This window comes from Vulpes vulpes, chromosome 12 (genome assembly GCF_048418805.1).
Source record: "Vulpes vulpes isolate BD-2025 chromosome 12, VulVul3, whole genome shotgun sequence".
NCBI classification, from domain to species: domain Eukaryota; kingdom Metazoa; phylum Chordata; class Mammalia; order Carnivora; family Canidae; genus Vulpes; species Vulpes vulpes.
In genome coordinates, this window is record NC_132791.1 from 149,585,925 (window position 1) to 149,607,272 (window position 21,348).

Genomic DNA, 21,348 nt, shown 5'->3' on the forward strand with positions numbered 1-21,348 from the left:
CAGGAAATAACAGATATTGGCAAGGATGCAGAGAAAGGGGAACCCTCCTACACTGTTGGTGGGAAGGCAAACTGGTACAGCCACTCTGGAGAACAGTATGTAAGTTCTTCAAATAATTAAAAGAACTACCCTATGATCCAGCAATTACATTACTAGGTATTTAACTAAAGGATACAAAAACAAAGATTCGAATGGGGCATATACATCCGATGTTTAGAGCAGCATTATCAACGATAGCCAAACCATGGAAAGAACCCAAAAATCCATCAATTGATAAATGGATAAAGATGTGGCATACACACACACATACACATACATATACACACAGATACACACATACACAGACACCATGGAATATTACTCAGCCATCAAAAAGAATGAAATCTTGCCATTTACAATGATGTGGATGGAGTTAAGAGTATATCATGATAAGCTAATGAGTCAGAGAAAGACAAATCGTATTACTTCACTCATATGTGGAATTTAAGAAATGAAACAGATGGGAAGGGGGGAAAAGGAGAGAGTAGCAAACTATAAGAAACTTGACTACAGAGAAAAAACTGAGGGTTGATGGAGGGGAGGTGGGTGGGGGAGGGGCTAAATAGGTGATGGGCATTAAGGAGAGCACTTAATGATGAGCATTGGATGTTCCATGTAAGTGATGAATCACTAAGTTCTACTCCTGAGACCAATATTACATTGTATGGTAACTGAAATTTAAATAAAAATTTGAGGCAAAGAAGAAGTCAAACTCTCCCTCTTCGCCGATGACATGATACTCTACATAGAAAACCCAAAAGCCTCCACCCCAAGATTGCTAGAACTCATACAGCAATTTGGTAGCGTGGCAGGATACAAAATCAATGCCCAGAAATCAATGGCATTTCTATACACTAACAATGAGACTGAAGAAAGAGAAATTAAGGAGTCAATCCCATTTACAATTGCACCCAAAAGCATAAGATACCTAGGAATAAACCTAACCAAAGAGGTAAAAGATCTATACCCTAAAAACTATAGAACACTTCTGAAAGAAATTGAGGAAGACACAAAGAGATGGAAAAATATTCCATGCTCATGGATTGGCAGAATTAATATTGTGAAAATGTCAATGTTACCCAGGGCAATTTACACATTTAATGCAATCCCTAACAAAATACCATGGACTTTCTTCAGAGAGTTAGAACAAATTATTTTAAGATTTGTGTGGAATCAGAAAAGACCCCGAATAGCCAGGGGAATTTTAAAAAAGAAAACCATAGCTGGGGGCATCACAATGCCAGATTTCAGGTTGTACTACAAAGCTGTGGTCATCAAGACAGTGTGGTACTGGCACAAAAACAGACACATAGATCAATGGAACAGAATAGAGAACCCAGAAGTGGATCCTGAAATGTATGGTCATCTAATATTCGATAAAGGAGGAAAGACTATCCATTGGAAGAAAGACAGTCTCTTCAATAAATGGTGCTGGGAAAATTGGACATCCACATGCAGAAGAATGAAACTGGACCACTCTCTTTCACCATACACAAAGATAAACTCAAAATGGATGAGAGATCTAAATGTGAGACAAGAGTCCATCAAAATCATAGAAGAGAACACAGGCAACACCCTCTTTGAACTCGGCCACAGTAACTTCTTGCAAGATACATCCACAAAGGCAAAAGAAACAAAAGCAAAATGAACAATTGGGACTTCAAGATAAGAAGCTTTTGCACAGCAAAGGATACAGTCAACAAAACTAAAAGACAACCTACAGAATGGGAGAAGATATTTGCAAATGACGTATCAGATAAAGGGCTAGTTTCCAAAATCTATAAAGAACTTATTAAACTCAACACCAAAGAAACAAACAATCCAATCATGAAATGGGCAAAAGACATGAAGAGAAATCTCACAGAGGAAGACATGGACATGGCCAACATGCACATGAGGAAATGCTCTGCATCACTTGCCATCAGGGAAATACAAATCAAAACCACAATGAGATACCACCTCACACCAGTGAGAATGGGGAAAATTAACAAGGCAGGAAACAACAAATGTTGGAGAGGATGCGGAGAAAAGGGAACCCTCTTACACTGTTGGTGGGAATGTGAACTGGTGCAGCCACTCTGGAGAACTGTGTGGAGGTTCCTCAAAGAGTTAAAAATAGACCTGCCCTACGACCCAGCAATTGCACTGTTGGGGATTTACCCCAAAGATTCAGATGCAATGAAACGTCGGGACACCTGCACCCCGATGTTTCTAGCAGCAATGGCCACAATAGCCAAACTGTAGAAGGAGCCTCGGTGTCCATCGAAAGATGAATGGATAAAGAAGATGTGGTTTATGTATACAATGGAATATTACTCAGCAATTAGAAACGACAAATACCCACCATTTGCTTCAACGTGGATGGAACTGGAGGGTATTATGCTGAGTGAAATAAGTCAATCGGAGAAGGACAAACAGTGTATGTTCTCATTCATTTGGGGAATATAAATAATAGTGAAAGGGAATATAAAGGAAGGGAAAAGAAATGTTGGGAAATATCAGGAAGGGAGACAGAACATAAAGACTCCTAACTCGGGGAAATGAACTAGGGGTGGTGGAAACGAACTAGGGCGGGTGTTGGAGGGGAAATGGGTGACGGGCACTGAGGTGGACACTTGACGGGATGAGCACTGGGTGTTTTTCTGTATGTTGGTAAATTGAACACCAATAAAAATTAATTTAAAAAATAAATAAATAAATAAAAATTTGAAAAAATATTTTTGAAAAAAGTTTTTTTAAAGGAGACTTTGAAAGTTTAGAGACTAAAAATGAAGCACACAACTAGAAAACAAAATCACCATTTATTGAACAATTCTTACGTATCAGCACTGAGGTATATTAAGACATACATTATATATATTTATATTTAATCTTCTAACAGAAGTATTATTGTTCATATTCTGTAGGAAAAATAATAATTAGGCTGCTTATTTCACCTCCTAAAATGCTTTCTCAGATGTCATCTTAACTGACCTTCCCTGGTCAACCTATCTAAATTGCAAACCCACTCACTATCCTTAAATTCTGCATGGCACATATCCCACATATAATATGACTTCCTTATTTGATAAATGAATAATGAATGAATGAATGTACGGCTAAATGCACGGGTGAGTTTGTATGAATTAGTTCTGAAAGTCTGTTCAATTCAAAGCCTTTCCATGTGCTTCTACCAGAGTTGCTGAGTAGACACACACACACACACACACACACACACACACACACACACAGAGTCTCCTTATCAGAAAAAAGAATGAGTCTCCTGGACAAAGATAACATCACCTGAAGCTTTTGTAGTTGTCCTACATAATGTTAGACAGTCATTACATTATAGCATGATGAGAGAGACAATCAAATAACAAAAGAAAATATTCAACAATAGAAACACATACAAAGTTGATTTAGATGTTGAAATTAACTAAAGTCCTTATAAGCTGTGGCTAATTATGTTCAAGAAACAGAGGAAAAGATGGCAAATACAAATTTTTTTAATTGCAAATTCCACCAAAGAATATAAAAATGAATAAAGCAGAAACTCTAGAATAGAAAAATATAGCAACTAAAATTAAAAATTCAATAAATGGGCTTCAGCAGCACATAAGGCACAGGAAATTTAGAAAACAGGAAAACAGATAAATAGAAAATATCTAATATCTAAGAGTTTAGTCTATATTAAAGAACAGTTTTAGGGGACAGCATCATTGATTTTTATGATAATAATAATAGTGACACATCCTAGCATGTACTTGGAACTTTTCTAGGCACAGTATATTTAATCCCTATAAAAACCAATGAGGTAGGTAGTACCCTATTAACATCTCCCTTTAAAAGACAACAAAACGGGATCCCTGGCTGGCTCAGCAGTTTAGCACCTGCCTTCAGCCAGGATGTGATCCTAGAGACCTAGGATCGAGCCCCACATCAGGCTCCCAGCATGGAGCCTGCTTCTCTCACTGCCTGTGTCTCTGCCTCTCTCTGTATCTCATAAATAAACAAAATCTTAAAAAAAAAAAAAAGACAACAAAACTGAAACATGGTTTAATATTACATGCTAGTGAATGGATAAGTCAGAATTTGAATTCAGGCAGTTTGATTCCAAAGTCCACGTAATCAGTAAACTGTACTGCAATGATTAATAACAACTGAAGTGTGGTATGGTTTTTATTTCTTAGTATCATCTTAAATTAAATCCCTCTCAACATAGTTAGATGGAATTGCTAATTAGTGACTACTCTAACGATGATTTTGTAAATAATTTAAAATTAACTATAAGTTGTGCCATGCTGCTTTCATATTACTCATCTGAGAAATGCTTGGTCAGTTGGCCCCACAGGTGCATCAAAGAGGTGACAAGATGCAGGTTAGGCTTAGGAAGAAAGAAATACTCTCTACAAATTCACACGTGTAAAATGGCAGCCCATATAAAATAAAATTATGGAAGAGAAATATTCAGCATAAATACTCAGAAAAAGAAATGGTAGAACTATCTAAAGAGATAACTTCTTAAAAAACCCTCATGGGACACGACACAGAGAATTCATTTTGAATACTGTATGTGACAGCAGAGTTTAAGCGGGGTTTAGCTCATATACCCATTTGGGATTACAGTATAAATTCTGGAACTATTCTGACAAGAAAATCTTTCCTTTCTCATCATTTGTTGAGAAAGCCAAGAAGTCTTCTCTAAGCATCTGATACCCTCTTTTTGATTATCCGGAATAGAAACTATAAAATTAATTTGTAGTGAGAAAAAAATAAAAATGCTGGGGGAAACTGGCATTTTACCATTTGAAATAAAACTCTCACTATAAAATTTTTTAAGTTCAAGAAAAAAATGCCTCCTATAATGTACTTTTCTGCCTTTAAACACCTGGACCTGAAAGATTTTCTTCAAGTCTATGTTTGTGGTCTCAATTTTTAGGAAATATTTTAAAAGTCCTGCTGATAATGTCTGAAAGGCTGACACACTCTGGACGTTACTTTGTGTACTACCTGTAAGGTGAGCAAAGCAATCAAACCAGGGTTTTGGCTTCTGAAAGTGGCACAGGCACCCCATGTTCTTCCCAGGCATATCTAACCATCATCTTTCCTAACAGTGAGAACCTATCACATTTCTAGAAAACATCTAGGACTAAGTTCTGGAAACTTCTGGTCACAGCACAAAATTTAATTTCTTCAACAAGAACTCAGAGAAAGTTCACCAAACAACAAAAAACTGGTAACATTTTTTAAAGTAATGCTTACCTTTGAATATTTCTGTAACTCAGCATCATCTGCAATCTGTGTATCCAAAGTAGCAACCTAAATTTGCAAGAAAAAAATATCCCCAATATTTATAAAAGCATAATTTTATTTCTTCTTAGGTTTTCTGAAGAAAAATCTGTAAACCCTATATATGGATAACACCATCACATCTGCATTCTTATTATCTATTTTGGGTATTTTTGAAATCCATAAGTAAAACACATAATGTAAAATTTCAGAGAATATTTCTTTTTTGTTGTTACTGTTCACTATAGCTATCTTTTCCCCTAAATTACTCAGAAGTTAAATCAGAAGGGGAGGAGCAAACTCCTACACTATCGTGAAAAATCCATGACCCCTAAAATTTTAATATAATCCTCTAAGGAGTCCATAAAATATTTTTATTTAACAAAGCCAAGAGTATAATCATTTTTACTCTTAAATTCAGGCCTTAAAACAAAATTTGTGAGGTCAGTAGAGTGAGAGGAGTCTGGAAAAACTGAAGCATCTGACTTTCCACAGCAAACTCCATCATTTCCCTCAGAGAAATAACTGGCAAGGACACAAACAGAAAGACCTGGCCTGGTGAGAAGTTCATGGAATACTTAAAGCTCTTAATCTTGGCCTAAAACTATTGTTCTAAGCCTCAGTGGTAGAGATCCACAGAAGTGAATTCCTAGCAAGCAAAATATTTTACTGATGATTTGCATCTGTAAGTTAATAAAATATGGTGCATCTGGAAGAAGGGGACAAGTTAAACAATGATCCAACTTAAGCTTTTAGAATGTACTGCACTTCACATAAGTAGATTCTAGAAGAAAAAAATAAGAAATACTGGTGTACATGAGTGTATACATACATTAATTCATCTTGCCTGGTTTCTCTTTTCTGCTCCTCATTGCTCAGAGCAGCAAGAACCCTTAGTGAATAAGTTGTCACTTTAAATTCCCAACCTAGAGACACCTGGGTGGCTCAGCAGTTGAGCATCTGCCTTCAGCCCAGGGCGTGATCCTGGAGTCCCAGGATCGAGTCCCCCATCGGGCTCCCTGCATGGAGCCTGCTTCTCCCTCTGCCTGTGTCTCTGCCTCTCTCTCTCGTCTCTCATGAATAAATAAATAAAATCTATAAATAAATAAATACATACATACACATCCACCCAATCTTGAATTCTGCCTCCTATTTCTAGCCATTATGTTATGCCCTCACTGTGTGATAGATGAAATTTGGAAAGGTAGTTATAAGGAGGAAAAAATCTTAACCAAAAAGAGCCCATCCCAAAACTCTCTATTTATAAATACTGGGACACCCAATTGCTTTGAATATCAAGCCACTAAAAATAGTAGAAAAAGTTATTTGCAAAGGTGATTGATAGCCTAATGACAAAACACCATTTGAAATCTATGAAGTAGGGATGCCTGGGTGTCTCAATGGTTTAGCATCTGCCTTTGGTTCAGGTCGTGATCCCGGGTCCAGGGATCGTGTCCTGCATCGGGCTCCCCACAGGGAGACTGCTTCTCCCTCTATGTCTCTGCCTCTCTGTGTCTCTCATTAATAAATAAATTTTTTAAATCTTTAAAAAAAAAATCTATGAAGTAAAGAAGCAGCAATTCAAGAGTACCAAATGCAAGTACAGAATTAGCAACAATAGAGTATGGATGTTTTAACTTATTTTAACGACAGTGGAAATTTTCTGACAATAGATAGTGGTTGTATGTTCTGAAGCAAGAAGAGAAAAAAAATCCCCACAACCAGCCAACAAGTACTAATGATAAACATATGTAAGAAAACATGAATGACAATAGAGATTTAATAGAATATTTTATTACTAATGCATTTAGCGAACACTATAGAGGCTTTTCTAAGCACAGCTTTCTGCTTTCACATGGATTCATAGGGGGAAATGTAATCAATCCCTTACTCAATGAATCTAATAACAGGTGAAAGGAAGTCTAATGGACCACTGGTGCTATAAACTTATACCTAACCTAAATTACTTCCTGTTCTCTCTAATACATTTGATAATCATTCTTTCATTTTTCTCATAAAACTGTAAGATTCTTTGTGAAACATAGGACTAATATCCATAGCCCTTTCAGTGTACAATAAAACAAACAGATCATAAAAGCAATCATAAAAATGCCAGCAATTTTAAGCAGCTGATACAGGTTATAAATTTAAAGGCAAGTCTTCTAAGATTCTCCTGCCTACCGTTGACTTAAATGTTTTCAACATGAACTGAGTGTCTGCTAATAGTAACTGAAACTTGTGTGCAGGCCTTAATTGTTCTTACAGCTTAAAATGCTAAAAAAAGAAAATAAAAATCAATTGATCCACTAGGGAAGGAAGGTAGGAGGAAAAATAAAGGCAAACTGGCTAATCTTGGGCTCTCCTTTTCTTTAAACTGCAATGTTAGGAGCTTGATATGAATGGTTTTTTATTACCACATTTTAACATACCATTACTTCGTAATCTGGGCCCAATAGGTTTTCCCATCTAGATTTCAGCTCATTTTCTGGAGAGTCCAGGACTCTTTCTGGATTAAAAAAAAAAAAAAATTAATTGAAGCTACTGTGAGCCAAACTTGACTACTAAATTCCTCAATAATAGCACAATTCCACAATTCCAGTAAGTAAAAGGGAAATGAATAGAAAGGAACATGCATTAACTTGAGTCTACCAGGTAAAGTAAATCAGAGGTGACTTAAAAATGTTGTGTCCAAAATATGAAGGGGCTTTTGTTGTTAAGGACTATTTGAAAGGGAAGAGGAACTGATAATTTAAAAATGAAATTTGAAATATATGCACTTTATATGTAAACATCCTGCCAATTACAAGTAAAATACATCTGGCTTTGCTTTACAATATGTTAAGACAAACAAGAATCTAATTTAAATGTTAATCACTTCAAAGTAATACCCTCCACTCACCCATAGAAAACGTAAAACTTTATCAAGACATCTTTAGCATCAACTGGCCATATCAACACAATCCTGTCAGACTTCTCATCTGGGCGGATATAAAACCACGTCTGGTTTAATTCAACCAGGAAGATGCATGGGCTTTAATAGACTAGAAACTGTGTACTTTGGTCTCATGTGGTTACTTGGTTATACCTTTGTGACTCTTGAGTATAATATTGCCTTTTTGGCATAGGTAAGGTAATATTAAAGAACTAAGACAGATTTTAAGTGCCCTGCCTGTCCTCCATATGATCTTAGCCAGAAGCTCAGGGCACAGTTCATAGTCTGAGTAATGACTAGTAGGCAAAAGTTAAAGTACTAAAAATACAATTTCAACTTATAGCAGTAGCAGAAAATAAACAAACCTTCACATTTTTTTTTCTTGAAGTTAAGGAAAAACTCTTTCAATTTTGTGACAAGATTAAACAAGTCACAGAACACTTACTCCAGCTGACATAACCATCTGTCTAAAATCAAACATAACTTGCAATATCAGCTCTTTCAGTCTTCAGCACGGACAGCTCACCTTGGATGCATATAATCCTTAATTACATAATGCAAATCATCAAGTAAAACAGGCTAACCTCAGAACTCGGAGACTAAGATTAATAAACACTAAACAGCTTAACTCACTAGATGTACAAAAGAATATCCATGAAATAACTGTATCAACTGACATGCTAGGTTACATGTCGAGGATAACTAACCAAAGATCTTATTAAAAGCAAAATATCATTCATGTGGGCTCTGCACCTTTGTGCCTATCTATTGCTGTCATCACTTCCATAAGAAATTACATTTAGAGTTCTACCGTCTTTGTCAAATTTCTTCCGTGCAGCAGTTTATCTGGTAAGTTAATTTGCAAAGTTTTGGTTGAATTGTAAGCTTAAAAACATGATATTTAAAGATGACATTTCATACACATGTATAATATAATATTTCACCTACAATTCTTTTGACTTTTTCATCTTTCACTTGTACAATGGAAGCACTTGTACAATGGAAGTCATGAGTTTTAAAGCATGGTACAGCAAAAAATAATAATAATAATAAAATAAAGCATGGTACAAACTAAGTCCCAGAGGAAAAGACTATTTTCAGCAGCCCAATAAATCCTGGACTATACAAAATGACTTAAAACCTGAATAGTATGATGATCTGAAATAATTATTCAAATAGCAACGAAGGGGACCAGAATATGCCATTTAGCATATAGAGTATTTTGAGCTGACGGCAATCAAGACCTGGCAGAAAAAACTTTTACCTCTCTCATTACCTAAAAGAATTTAGATAGGAGGTCTATGCCAGAAAGAGCTATTACCATAGATGATTTTTTTTATCTGAAAGACCTATTGGCACAGCAGAGCAAACTTTTAATTACCAAACATTTGTTCTCCTTATCATGTTGCAAATTTCCATCGTCCTCATCTTTGAAGCCTCTATCCTATTCCTTAATTTAGGATGGTATATAAACCTCAGTTGCCCAACTTACTCTTGGGTCTCATATTTTTATGGGGCTCCCATACTCATGAAATTTGTTATTCTCCTATTAATCTGTTTTATGTCAATTTAAATATTAGACCAAAGAACCTAGAAGGGAAAAAAGGGAAAGCTTTTCTGCAACTACAGCAAAAAAGACAGCTAACTTCTTAGCAGTTCAACGACTTTGGTCTTACTGTTAAGCTTAAATTATACACGCTCGTGAAGAAAAAAATGCAATGATGGACACCTAGGTGGCTCAGCGTTTGAGCATCTGCCTTTGGCTCAGGGCATGATCCCAGAGTCCCAGGATCCAGTCCCGCATTGGGCTCCCTACATGGAGCCTGCTTCTCCCTCTGCCTATGTCTCTGTCTCTCTCTTTCTCTCTCTCTTTCTCTCGAATAAATAAATAAAATCTAAAAGAAAAAAAGAAAAAAGAAAAATATGCAGTAAGGTTGAACCAAAAAGAGCAGATAGGGCAGCCCAGGTGGCTCAGCGGTTTAGCGCCGCCTTCAGCCCAGGGCGTGATCCTGGAGACCTGGGATCAAGTCCCACGTCAGGCTCCCTGCATGGAGCCTGCTTCTACCTCTGCCTGTGTCTCTGCCTCTCCCTCTCTCTCTCTCTCTCTCTCTCTCTATCTGTGTGTGTGTGTGTTTCTCATGAATAAATAAATAAAATCTTTAAAAAACAAAAACAAAGAGCAGATAAAAATGTCTGAAAATATTTCTAACTTCAAAATGTATTTGATTTTCACCCAATAGTTCCATGAAAACCTATCTGGGTTCACTTGAATTTTTTTTTTTTTTAAGATTGTATTTATTTATTCATGAGAGACACACAGAGAGAAGAGGCAGAGACACAAGCAGAGGGAGAAGCAGGCTCCATGCAGGGAGGCCAATGTGGGACTTGATCCTGGAACTCCTGAATCACGCCCTGGGCTGAAGGCAGGCGCTAACCCACTGAACCACCCAGGCGTCCCATGGGTTCACTTGAATTTAAATAGCAAAGATCTAACTACAATCCATTTGGGTCAAAAAGAATAAAGCAAATTTTCAAGTTATGGGAAATTTTTTTCAGCTTGAATAGTGTTACTCCTTCCTTCAGGTCATCCTTTCCTGAGGCAAGACAATCAAAACCAAAACTTCTCTGGAAGAGGATGGTGTTAGGTATCCCATTTCATTCAACTGTCAAGGCTTTCCTGAGCACCTCTGTACAGGGAATTGTATGAGACTGTTATCAAAATGCTTGCAGAACTGAGTCAACTATGTAGCCAAGGTATCAAAGTACAAAGTAAAAGGACAAAGTTGCACATAAGATCAAAATAAGATTAAAATATAAATATTTAGCAATCTGGCAGTTTTATAAAACATGTAAATATGTATACATTATGAATCATAATGGTAAAAGGAAACACTGCTGTATGTATACAGACAGCTAGATATCTACAGCTGTATCAATGAATATACATAAGTTAACATAGGCAATAATTAAAAATGCTTACAAGCTTAAAAAATAGTTAATATATACTAATAAAAATGCAATATTCAAAATTAATTAAACAAAGATTACACAATAACATGCTTGGTCCCCAACTCCCACAATTGTTAAGATGTTGATATTAAGAGACGCCTGGGTGGCTAAAGTGGTTGAGTGCCTGCCTTTGACTCAGGGTGTGATCCTGGAGTCCTGGGATCCAGTCCTGCATCTGGCTTCCAGCAGGGAGCCTGCCTCTCCTTCTGCCTATGTCTCTGCCTTTCTGTGTGTCAATCATGAATAAATAAATAAAATCTTAAAAAAAAAAAAAGATGTTAATATTAAGAATATCCTATTTGGGGGGCACCTGGGTGGCTTGGTCGGTTAAGCATCTGCCTTAGACTCAGGTCATGGTCCCAGGGTCCTGGGATTGAACTCCATATAGGGCACCCTGCTCAGTGGGGAGTCTGCTTCTTCCTCTTCCTCTGCCTCTCCCCCCGCTCATGCTCATGCTCTCTGTCTCTCTCTCTCAAATAATTAAAAAAAAAAAAATATATATATATATATACACACACACACACATATATATCCTATTTTGCATCTTCAAAATGCCTCTAAAATTTCTCATATTAACTATAAAGAGAGAAAACAGTTAACAAATGAGAAAGTCAAATTACTTTGTTTTGAATTGAATGCTTTGTGCCTACCTAATTTTTCTAAGGCTTGTATGTTGTCATTTTTTAGATTATCCATTCTTTCTTCAGTTTCCTCATCCCCACCATCCAAATTAGTTTCCGTTTCCACTGCTCCAGTTACATAGCGAGCTGGTGTTCCCGATGGTTCTACAACAGTTCCTAAAATAAGAATTACTAACTTGAATCACTAGTAACTGAAGACCATATTTAAGTGAGCTTATTACAATCCTATTCACAGACTCATTACAAACATTTCAGGTAACCTACATATAGGATTCCTTTATTCAAAACACCATGTGAGATAACCACTTAAGTCCTTAAAAATTAAGAAACTGCTGGTAATAAGGAACCAGGCAATGGGAAAGGTAAGAGCAAGGTAAAGTCATTGACAAAGCAGTAGATACTTTTCAACCTAGCCTTGGAAAAGAAAAAGAACACTAAGGTCTTACAATCTTGTGCTTGTGGTGGGTAAGGAGCAAGATATGCAAAAGAAGTCCATCCCTGTGCTCCGGACTCTGCTAGGTTCTAAAATGACATCATCATGAGTTAAAAAAAAAAAAAATTAATTCTACATAGGTAACTTTATGAACTGGACAGGAACTGGAGAGAATTCCCTTGGTTGCAGTGGTTCCTGCCTTAGCTAAACTGAGCTACGTAATAAGATACCCAAAGCTTTCAATCTCAAGCATGCAAGTCATTACATATCTCTTAAATACAAGAAAGGTTGAAGAAGAGTCATTTTAGATCATTTTTTAAATAATCACACATGACTTATAAAGTATTCCTACCAAAAATATTTAACCTGGATTAACTAAGGCTTTATATCTATCTTCTCACAGGAAATATAGTGGATAGAGAAACTAGTTAAATTACATTACAATGACAATCAAATTCAGAATGTGGTATTCTAGTGACAAATGAACAAATCCCTCTACAAAAAGTCTGTGCCACAGAGGTGGGGGGGTGGGAGGGTGCTTCTAGATTAAGAAACCAAAGAAACACAACGCAGGCAGTAAGTCCAATGTGTGACTGAATCTTGATTTTATGAGGTTTTTATTTCAGAGAGGGGGAAATGGGAAAAGAAGCTACAAAAGACATTGGAGGCAACTGGCAAATTTAAGTATGTGTTAAGTATTTAATATTAGGAAATTACTATTTTTTTGATGTGATAATAATATTATTATATATCTTTATTCTTACAAACTACAAATTGATGTATGTAGAACTAAAGTGTCATGATGTCTACTACTCACTCTTAAGTGGTTAAGGAAAAAAGAGAAATAGATGAAACAAATATGGCAAAACAGTAACTGTTGAATCTAAATGGTAGGTTTGTGGGTATTTGTTATATTATTTTTCAATTTTTCTATACATTCAAAATTTTTTATAATAGTATTGACCCATGAACAACGAAGGTAGTTAGGGGCCCTTCCCCTTCTCCATGCAACTGAAAACCCATATAGGGACATCTGGGTGGCTCAGCAGTTGAGCACCTGTCTTTTGGTCAGGGCGTGATCCTGGGGTTCCAGGATCGAGTCCCACATCGAGCTCCCTGTGAGGAGCCTGCTTCTCCCTCTGCCTGTGTCTCTGCCTCTCATGAATAAATACATAAAATCTTAAAAAAAAAGAAAAAAGAAAAAAAAAAGATATAAAACTTGTGAATCCCCCCAAGTGTAACTACTAACAACCTACTATTGACCAGAAGCCTTACTGATAGGCATAGTCAATTAACATATTTTGTATATTATGTGTATTATATACAATATTCTTATAATATAGCTAGAGAAAAGAAAATGTCATTAATGAATCATTAAAGTCATAAGAAAAAAAGTAAAAAAAAAAAAGAAAGTCATAAGAAAGAAAATACATTTACAGAAAATACAGTATAGTACTGTATTGGAAAAAAAATCCATGTATAAATGGACCTACACAATTGAAACCTGTGTTGTTCAAGGGTCAACTATAAAAAGTTGGAAAATATAACCAGTTAAAAGTTTCTGTGATCTTGGGGCGCCTGGGTGGCTCAGTAGGTTAAGTGTCGGACTTCTGATTTCCACTTGGGTTGTGATCTCCATTTCCTAGGATCCAGTCTGGGACTCCGCACTCAGCAGGGAGTCTGCTTCTCCCCCCTAGGCATGCATGCCATTGTGCACTCTCTCTCTCAAATGGAAAAATCTTTGTAGACAAATACTGTAAAAAAATTTTTTTAAGTTCCTATGATCTTAATATGACATTTTTAACCATACATAAATTTTTTAGATCGTTAATCCGGTGATACACACTAAAAGCACAGCCTAGTGCTAGGCAAAGTAATGTGGCCAGAAGCTGCTAGCGCAGCTGGGGAAAATAGCTACATACCAGAATTTACAGTACAGAGCAGTACATGATGTAATTGCATGCTGCAAGTAATATACAAATTGGTACACAAATAAGATATACAAGGTATACAAAACAGTAGGGGTTTAGAGGAGAAAAAGACAGTTTTAGAATGGTAGAGGAAGGTATTGCACAAGAGCTAGAAGTTATGCAGTTTGCTTCAGTAAAATAGACAAAATGCTGGCTATGGAAGGCACACAAAAGTGTTGTTACATGGGGCAGGGAACAAAGGCAACACCCTTCCCCAATATTACAGTGGCTACATGTAAAACAGGTGATTCCAACAGGGTGTGATAAATGCTATGGTAGACCACTCTTCCATGGATGCTAGTAAAATCCACATGAAGGTCCTCTCAACCATGGAAGAAGTGCAAATTTAGAGTCAAAATTTATTCCAACATAAATTTAAAATGTAGGCATGCGCAGGAAAGAATTGCTAATTCGCCGATGACATACTTTATTTGATACAGTAGGCTGAAGCCAAGGGCTCTATCAGAGCTATTAAAAACCATTATGTTGATATAAATATTTATGTAAACCTTTTAAGGTCAATATAGCATTTGTACAATTTGTACTATTTAGGCAATTTTTAATTTCGTACATACGATGCAGTTGACAGGGCATCTGTCTTTCAGCGGCAAAATTTCCACTATCACATATAACTTAAAAAGTTCCAATTTAAATATAAATCAATATCAGTTGAAAGCAAGGCTTCCAGGCTTATTATATCTTCAGAAGAGGGGGGGCAAAATGTATTCATCTTCTGACAAATTCTAATGGAATTATTTCTTACTCGCTAGTTCTATAACTAGTCATTCATCTTAAATTGAATTTGTTTTCAGTATTGTCAAATTTTGTTGATCTACACATTAATAATTTGATAATTAAAAAATTGCCGTGCATATTATTATGTATTTGTTCTATGATGAAAATCTGCTATTCTTTAATCAAAATAACAAATATTTCACAAATAAAAATGTTCTTAATAGAAATCCAGGTTTTATTTTTCCCCTCTGTATTTCAAAGAGTAAATCAGGAGACATTTAGAATCAAATATATTGTTAGAAGTAATATGAAATCTGAAGTGTGCAAAATGTCAAAGCATTAGACAAATGAGAGCCCCCTAGAACAAAAGGTGTTGAAGCTTTATTATTCAAATATAAGTAATAAATGAAATTTAGAAGCTTTTTGGAAAAATGATTTCCATCCCCATTTAGAACAGCTCTCAGAGCTTAATGCATGTCAGGGTTCACATTCTAACATTTGGACTGGCACATTATAATAGGCAAGGAAACTCTTCTTCAATGCACAAATGAGCTGATTCATTTCTCCATCACTGCATTACAAAAAGAGGCAGTTTTTCCTTCCCAGACTCACAGAACAACTTCCCCAAGTAAGCTATTCTTCCAAGCCCAGACTATGCGGTGGGGAGAGGGATACCGGAATTAACTACCTCTGTCTGAAGACCGTTCAAGGGGAGAAGTAGATGAAGACATCTTCCTTCGAACTAGAGTTAGGTGTACCACTTGCCCTGCATTTCGTAATACTTCAACAACATCCTGGTTGGTAAAACCCTGAATATTCACACCATCAACCTAAAACAGGAAGAGACACATTAAACAGAGAGTTCAAGTTAACTCTATTTTCAATTCTAACAAGGCAGAATAAAATTAGGCAATTCATTTCATGCCAAAGTGAATTTGTATTAAACCTAAGTAATTATCTTTGAATAGGATGCAAACTTGGTAGTAAAACATGCTGACAAGCTTCCTGAAAACCTAGACAGCAAACTCAAATTTACACTCCACAGAGTCACGCATTAAACTGACAACCCGAGAGGTCAAAGTTCTTAGTCTCTGATGCTATTCAAAATTCAAAGTCCTATAAAAGATGGTCAACTGCTATACCTAGCTCTTAAGACGTACTAAGTAGAAGCCATTATTATAAAAAAATCGAAGAGGTCATCCAACACTTCATCCCACTATCCTATAACTATGTGGTATTTTCCAGAAGAGACACACAGATATCCCCGCATTGGGTTTTCTAGTGCTGTGAAAAAGTATATTCAAGAAACAGACTTACTAATCTAAGTCAAGCCCAATCCTCATTTCTGAAGTCCATCAGGACAAATAAGCCTCGGGTTCCACCCAATTCCTTCAAGCTGGCCAAACCATTACTTTAGCTATCCCCAGAAGTATTTTCTCCAAAGCATTCACCGCTATTGCTTGCCTCTATACCTTGCAAATTACAGGACATTTCCTAAGCTAAGAGTCATGAAAGATGCTTCCTTAGATGGACCTGAAGAACAAAGATTCAAATGATAGTTACAAACATCTGTTTCTATGTAAATCACTAAATTAAATGTGTGTGTGTATGTAGAATGTTTATGTTTCAAAAGTATTGTTCAAATAAACTTTAAAGCTTAACCAATTTTCACTAAATGGAGAAAAGACCAGTCTGAATTGCCAAAAGGTAATTATTATATCCTTCAATATATAAAATATCTCAATTTTGTATGTACTCAAAATTACTGTTAGAAAAATTACTTCCATGAAGAGATAAAAAGAGCCAATTAATAGCCTACTAAAATGTATATAAAATGATTGAGTTTAAAGAACACAGAGGTGCTTGAAAGTCGTTTTTAGGAGAATGCTAAATCATCTTTCAGGTATATGTGTGTGTATATATATTTTTTCCTGCCAATATGGTTGGTGACTCCTTTCTTCATACACAGTAAAAAACAAAAACAAACAAAAAACAAAAACAAAAATATCTAGGACCCTACGAGTCTAAATCAATGAAATTTCACTGAACTTAATTTTTTAAAACATTATGAGATCATATGAAGATATTCTCCTCTCATACATACTATAATAAAGATAACTTTTTCCCCCAACTTGATTCAACTCTAAGACAAAGGGCAGTTACTTACAGCAACTATTTTGTCATTCACTTGAATTTGGCCGTTGTGGTATGCAGCACTGCCAGGTATTATACTTTTCACATAAATCCCTGAAGCCTCCCCTGAGGTACATGAAAACATATGGAGAATGGAAGAAAGCTCTAATTAGACCTTGATTGCAAAATTCATATCAAGAGGTTAATTAGCTACAGGGGCTGACTTGAGGCTTGATAAATACTATTTTGAACACAAGCAGAGAAATTGATGGATTATTTCAAACTGTCACCATCACAAGTGACCCGAATTTGAAATGATGTGACTGATGACTATTTCTGGAAAAATAATCAGTAATGGAAGCTTGATGAAATTGCACTATAAGCTAGAATTCAGGAGAGCCCAGGCAGTCTCATCCTCTTCTCTTGGGCTTTCTTCCTTCTTCCTCAGGCCTTGGAGCCTTATCACTTTTCACCAGCACTAAGACAAGAGTCTCCTACCTGGTCTTCCTGCCTACATTTAGTTCACTGCTCATGTTAGCTTCCCAGACATAGAAAAGTACACACAGAGTTTAAAAACAAATTAATTTTAAAACTTAGAAACATTAATCTTTACATTACAAAATATTTAAATACAAGCAAATGGCTAAATAAAAATTACAACTATATAAAAAGCATACATGCCTATGGGCAAAAGACTAGAAGAGAAACTAGAAAATGAAAAACTGTAAGTTTGGATGATTTTATATTTTTATTCTTTCATTTCAAATGAACTTACAATATTGCCTATAGAAAAAAATAAACATCAATGAATTCCTATTGCCTACATATTAAAATGCAAATTTCACAGAATCATATTCAAGGACCTCCATAATCTCCCCAAAACTTTTTTTTTACACTTATCTTCCAACTGCCATCCCTCCAAAACAAAAGTGCACACGCACAAGACTTGATATTTCACCAAAACACTAAATATTGTCATGATGTCATATCCCTTTTTTTAAATTCATTTTTTCTAAACCTCTAAATCTCATCCCTTCTACTAAAATCTTTTTCCATTCCTACCACAAATGGCTGTGAATTCCTTATTTTGTTCTGTCAAATTTAATCTTTCATCTGCCATATGATAGTTTGCTTATATCTCTGCTAGGACACATATTTCATTTATCCTTAAACTTTTTTTTTTTTTTTAGGGGAGCTGGGTGGCTCAACCATTTAGCGCTGCCTTCAGCCCAGGGCATGATCCTGGAGACCCAGGAACAAGTCCCATGTCAGGCTCCCTGCATGGAGCCTGCTTCTCCCTCTGCTGGTGTCTCTGCCTCTCTCTCTCTCTCTCTCTCTCTCTGTCTCTGTCTCTCATGAATAAATAAATAACATCTTAAAAAAAAATTCTTTTAGGGCAGCCCCGGTGGCTCAGCGGTTTAACACCGCCTTTAGCCCAGGGCTAAAACGTGGGTTGTTTTTTTTTTTTTTTAAGATGTTATTTATTTATTCATGAGAGAAACAGAGAGGGGAGGGGCAGAGACACCAGCAGAGGGAGAAGCAGGCTCCATGCAGGAAGCCTGACGTGGGACTCGATCCCAGGTCTCCAGGATCATGCCTGGGGCTGAAGGCAGGTGCTAAACCACTGAGCCACCCAGGGATCCCCTATCCTTAAACATTTAAGAGTTATTTACATATTCCTTTCTCAGACTAGACTTTTCTTAATATTCATTTTTCTATCCCTTTCAGAACTAAGCAAAGTAACTCCCTGAAAAGTCCAATGAACAGAATAAAGGAAAAATTACTCTGAAAGACTACATGTTAAAAACCATACTGAGTTTTTAAATGTTCTCATTTTTGGATTTGCCACTGTCTCCCTCTCCCAAAGTCTCCAAAACTTCTTTTGAGAATAAAGAAGTAAAATGACTCTTTCCTTTATTCAGTAACATAAGTATCAAATTTTCTCAATTTTCTATCAGTTATCCACTTTCACTTGACTTGTTATGTATATTGTTAGGTTTATAAGAACACTCCAAAAACTTTATATAATAAAGGTTCATAAACCACAAGTTTAGGAACTAAGCCATGATTTCTCTAATGAGACAGCATATTAAGAGCTATTCAATATAGCTTTTTTTTTCCCCCAACATTATTATACAATCCATACTTAGCTCTTTTGGAATTCATTTAAATTCTGAACCTAATAAAGGTGGCACTTAGAAAAGTCTAAAGGTTTGAAAACAGTTATTTCATTAGGCTAAAATAGCACAAGGTGGTCTGACATGAATTTCATTCAGGACTTTGAATACATTAGCACTCTTAATCTTTCCACCTGCTGTAAGTATGCAAAATAATATTTTTTTTAAAAAAATCAACTTTCTAATCTTGTTATTTTTAAAAAACTAGAACATTTCATAACTCAGAATTCATGTTATGAGCAAATATTTGTCCAAAAGGTTTATTTTTCCTTACTTTAATGATTGTCTTACTAATAATAGAGTAATTCTTAAAATAAAAGTTACCAAAGCTTTGCATGTAGGAGTTGAGGCAGTGTTATTCAGAGATACTTGGGCCATGTATTTATTCTTACAATAGAATCCCTTTAAAGGACAGGAAAATAATTCTAATTAAATAATTTATTCTATATTATTTTTTAGTAATTACAGTATTTTTGACATTCATAATATGAAACATACACAGTAATCCTTTTACATTAGCACATCCAAAACATCATAATATGTAACAGTCACAATATTTATAATTATCTATCTTGGAAAAATGTTATACACTGAGTTATACAATTCGATCCTTTTGCTAGTGACAATCAAGTCAGCTATAAAATTACTGAGATAAAAGTATAAATCTCTAATCACTGGAAAGTAACTGGCTGCCACTATAGATAACACAGTTTTATTGTTCAGTATTAAAATTTGCACATATTTAATTTTACTATCTAGAAAACTTCACATCCTTTACAATTATTTCCAAATATAAAATAGAAATGATTCATTTACCTGTATGAGCAGTTCCAATATAGCCAACAATTCTAATCCCAAGACTCTGTCCATCTTTTTTAATGAGCTCAACATCGTAAGTTTCAAAAAGAGAACTGTCCTAAAAGGGGAAAAAAAAAAAACAATTTTAGTGATACACATTATCTAGTTCCATAACTGTGTGTAGTCAGTTTGTGCATGGTTTGCCAAGTATTTCTTTTTAGAACCTGTGGCAGAAACTTTTATTCCTGGTGCTATTGCTGTGTTTATGTTCCATTATGTGGCAAAAGGGAGATTAATCCAGGTGCATCTGATCTAATCAGGGGCCTTTCAAAAGCAGAGTTTTCTAGATGGCCACAGAAAAGGAAGTGAAATTGAAGCATAAAGGCTGGACTTGTGGTAGGAGGTCTGTGAGAAGTTACACTTCTGGAAGAGCTGAGTGCGGTCCTTAGCTGATAGTTAGCAAAGAAGAGACTTCAGTCCTACAGCTTCAAGGAACTATATTCTCCCAACAATTAAATAAGCTCAGAAATGGACTGTCCGCAGAGCATCCAGATAAGAGTCCAGCCAGCCCTTAATTTTGGTCATATAGAAATCTAAGCAGAGCCTAGCCATGTCCACCCAGACTTTTGTCCTACACAACTAACAAAGCAGGTTGTTTTAAGCCACTAAGTTTATGTTGTTGGTTTGTTTTTTTTATTGTTGTTTTGTTTTGTTTTTGAGAGTGAGAGAGCATGTATGAGACATGAGGCTCGATCTCATGGCTGGAGCTGAGATCATGACCTGAGCTGAGATCAAGAGTCAGACACTTAACTCACTGAACCATCCAGGTGCCTTAGTGATAATTTATACAACAACAGAAAACTAATACAGCCATTTAGAAAACACTCAGGATAAATTTTTATCTAAAAAAAACCAAGGGTGCCTGGGTGGCTCAGTGGGTTAAGCATCTGCCTTTGGCTCAGGTCATAGTCTCAGGGTCTCAAGAGTCCTGCACTGTGGGGCAGGGTGTGGTCTCTGCTCAGTGGGAGGCCTGTTGCTCCCTCTCCCTCTGCCCCTCCCCTTGCTCATGCTCTCTCAAATAAATGAATAAAATCTTTAAAAAAAAAACAAATGTAAAGAAAAGTTTAGAAACAAATGGTAAAAATTACTGTGAGTAATTACTGTGAGCAAAAAATATTCAACTAAAACTTACTTTCATACTTCTAATTTA

At 35.9% G+C, this 21,348-nt stretch overlaps 1 protein-coding gene across 14 annotated transcripts in view; it reads right to left on the reverse strand.

Annotated features, from left to right (window-relative positions):
* The window catches only part of PATJ (PATJ crumbs cell polarity complex component), a 358,484-nt gene that overhangs the window by 296,403 nt on the left and 40,733 nt on the right, over positions 1 to 21,348 (reverse strand). For all 14 annotated transcript variants that reach the window (XR_011995974.1, XM_072730762.1, XM_072730764.1 and 11 more), the window contains exons 9-14: positions 20,157 to 20,256; positions 17,198 to 17,289; positions 15,719 to 15,860; positions 11,902 to 12,048; positions 7,740 to 7,816; positions 5,284 to 5,340 (exon numbers count right to left, since the gene is read on the reverse strand). Coding sequence is in view for 13 of the 14 variants with exons in the window: in XM_072730762.1 (XP_072586863.1) it covers positions 5,284 to 5,340; positions 7,740 to 7,816; positions 11,902 to 12,048; positions 15,719 to 15,860; positions 17,198 to 17,289; positions 20,157 to 20,256 (615 nt within the window). In the remaining variant the exon portion in view is untranslated. The remainder of the gene's footprint in view (positions 1 to 5,283; positions 5,341 to 7,739; positions 7,817 to 11,901; positions 12,049 to 15,718; positions 15,861 to 17,197; positions 17,290 to 20,156; positions 20,257 to 21,348) is intronic.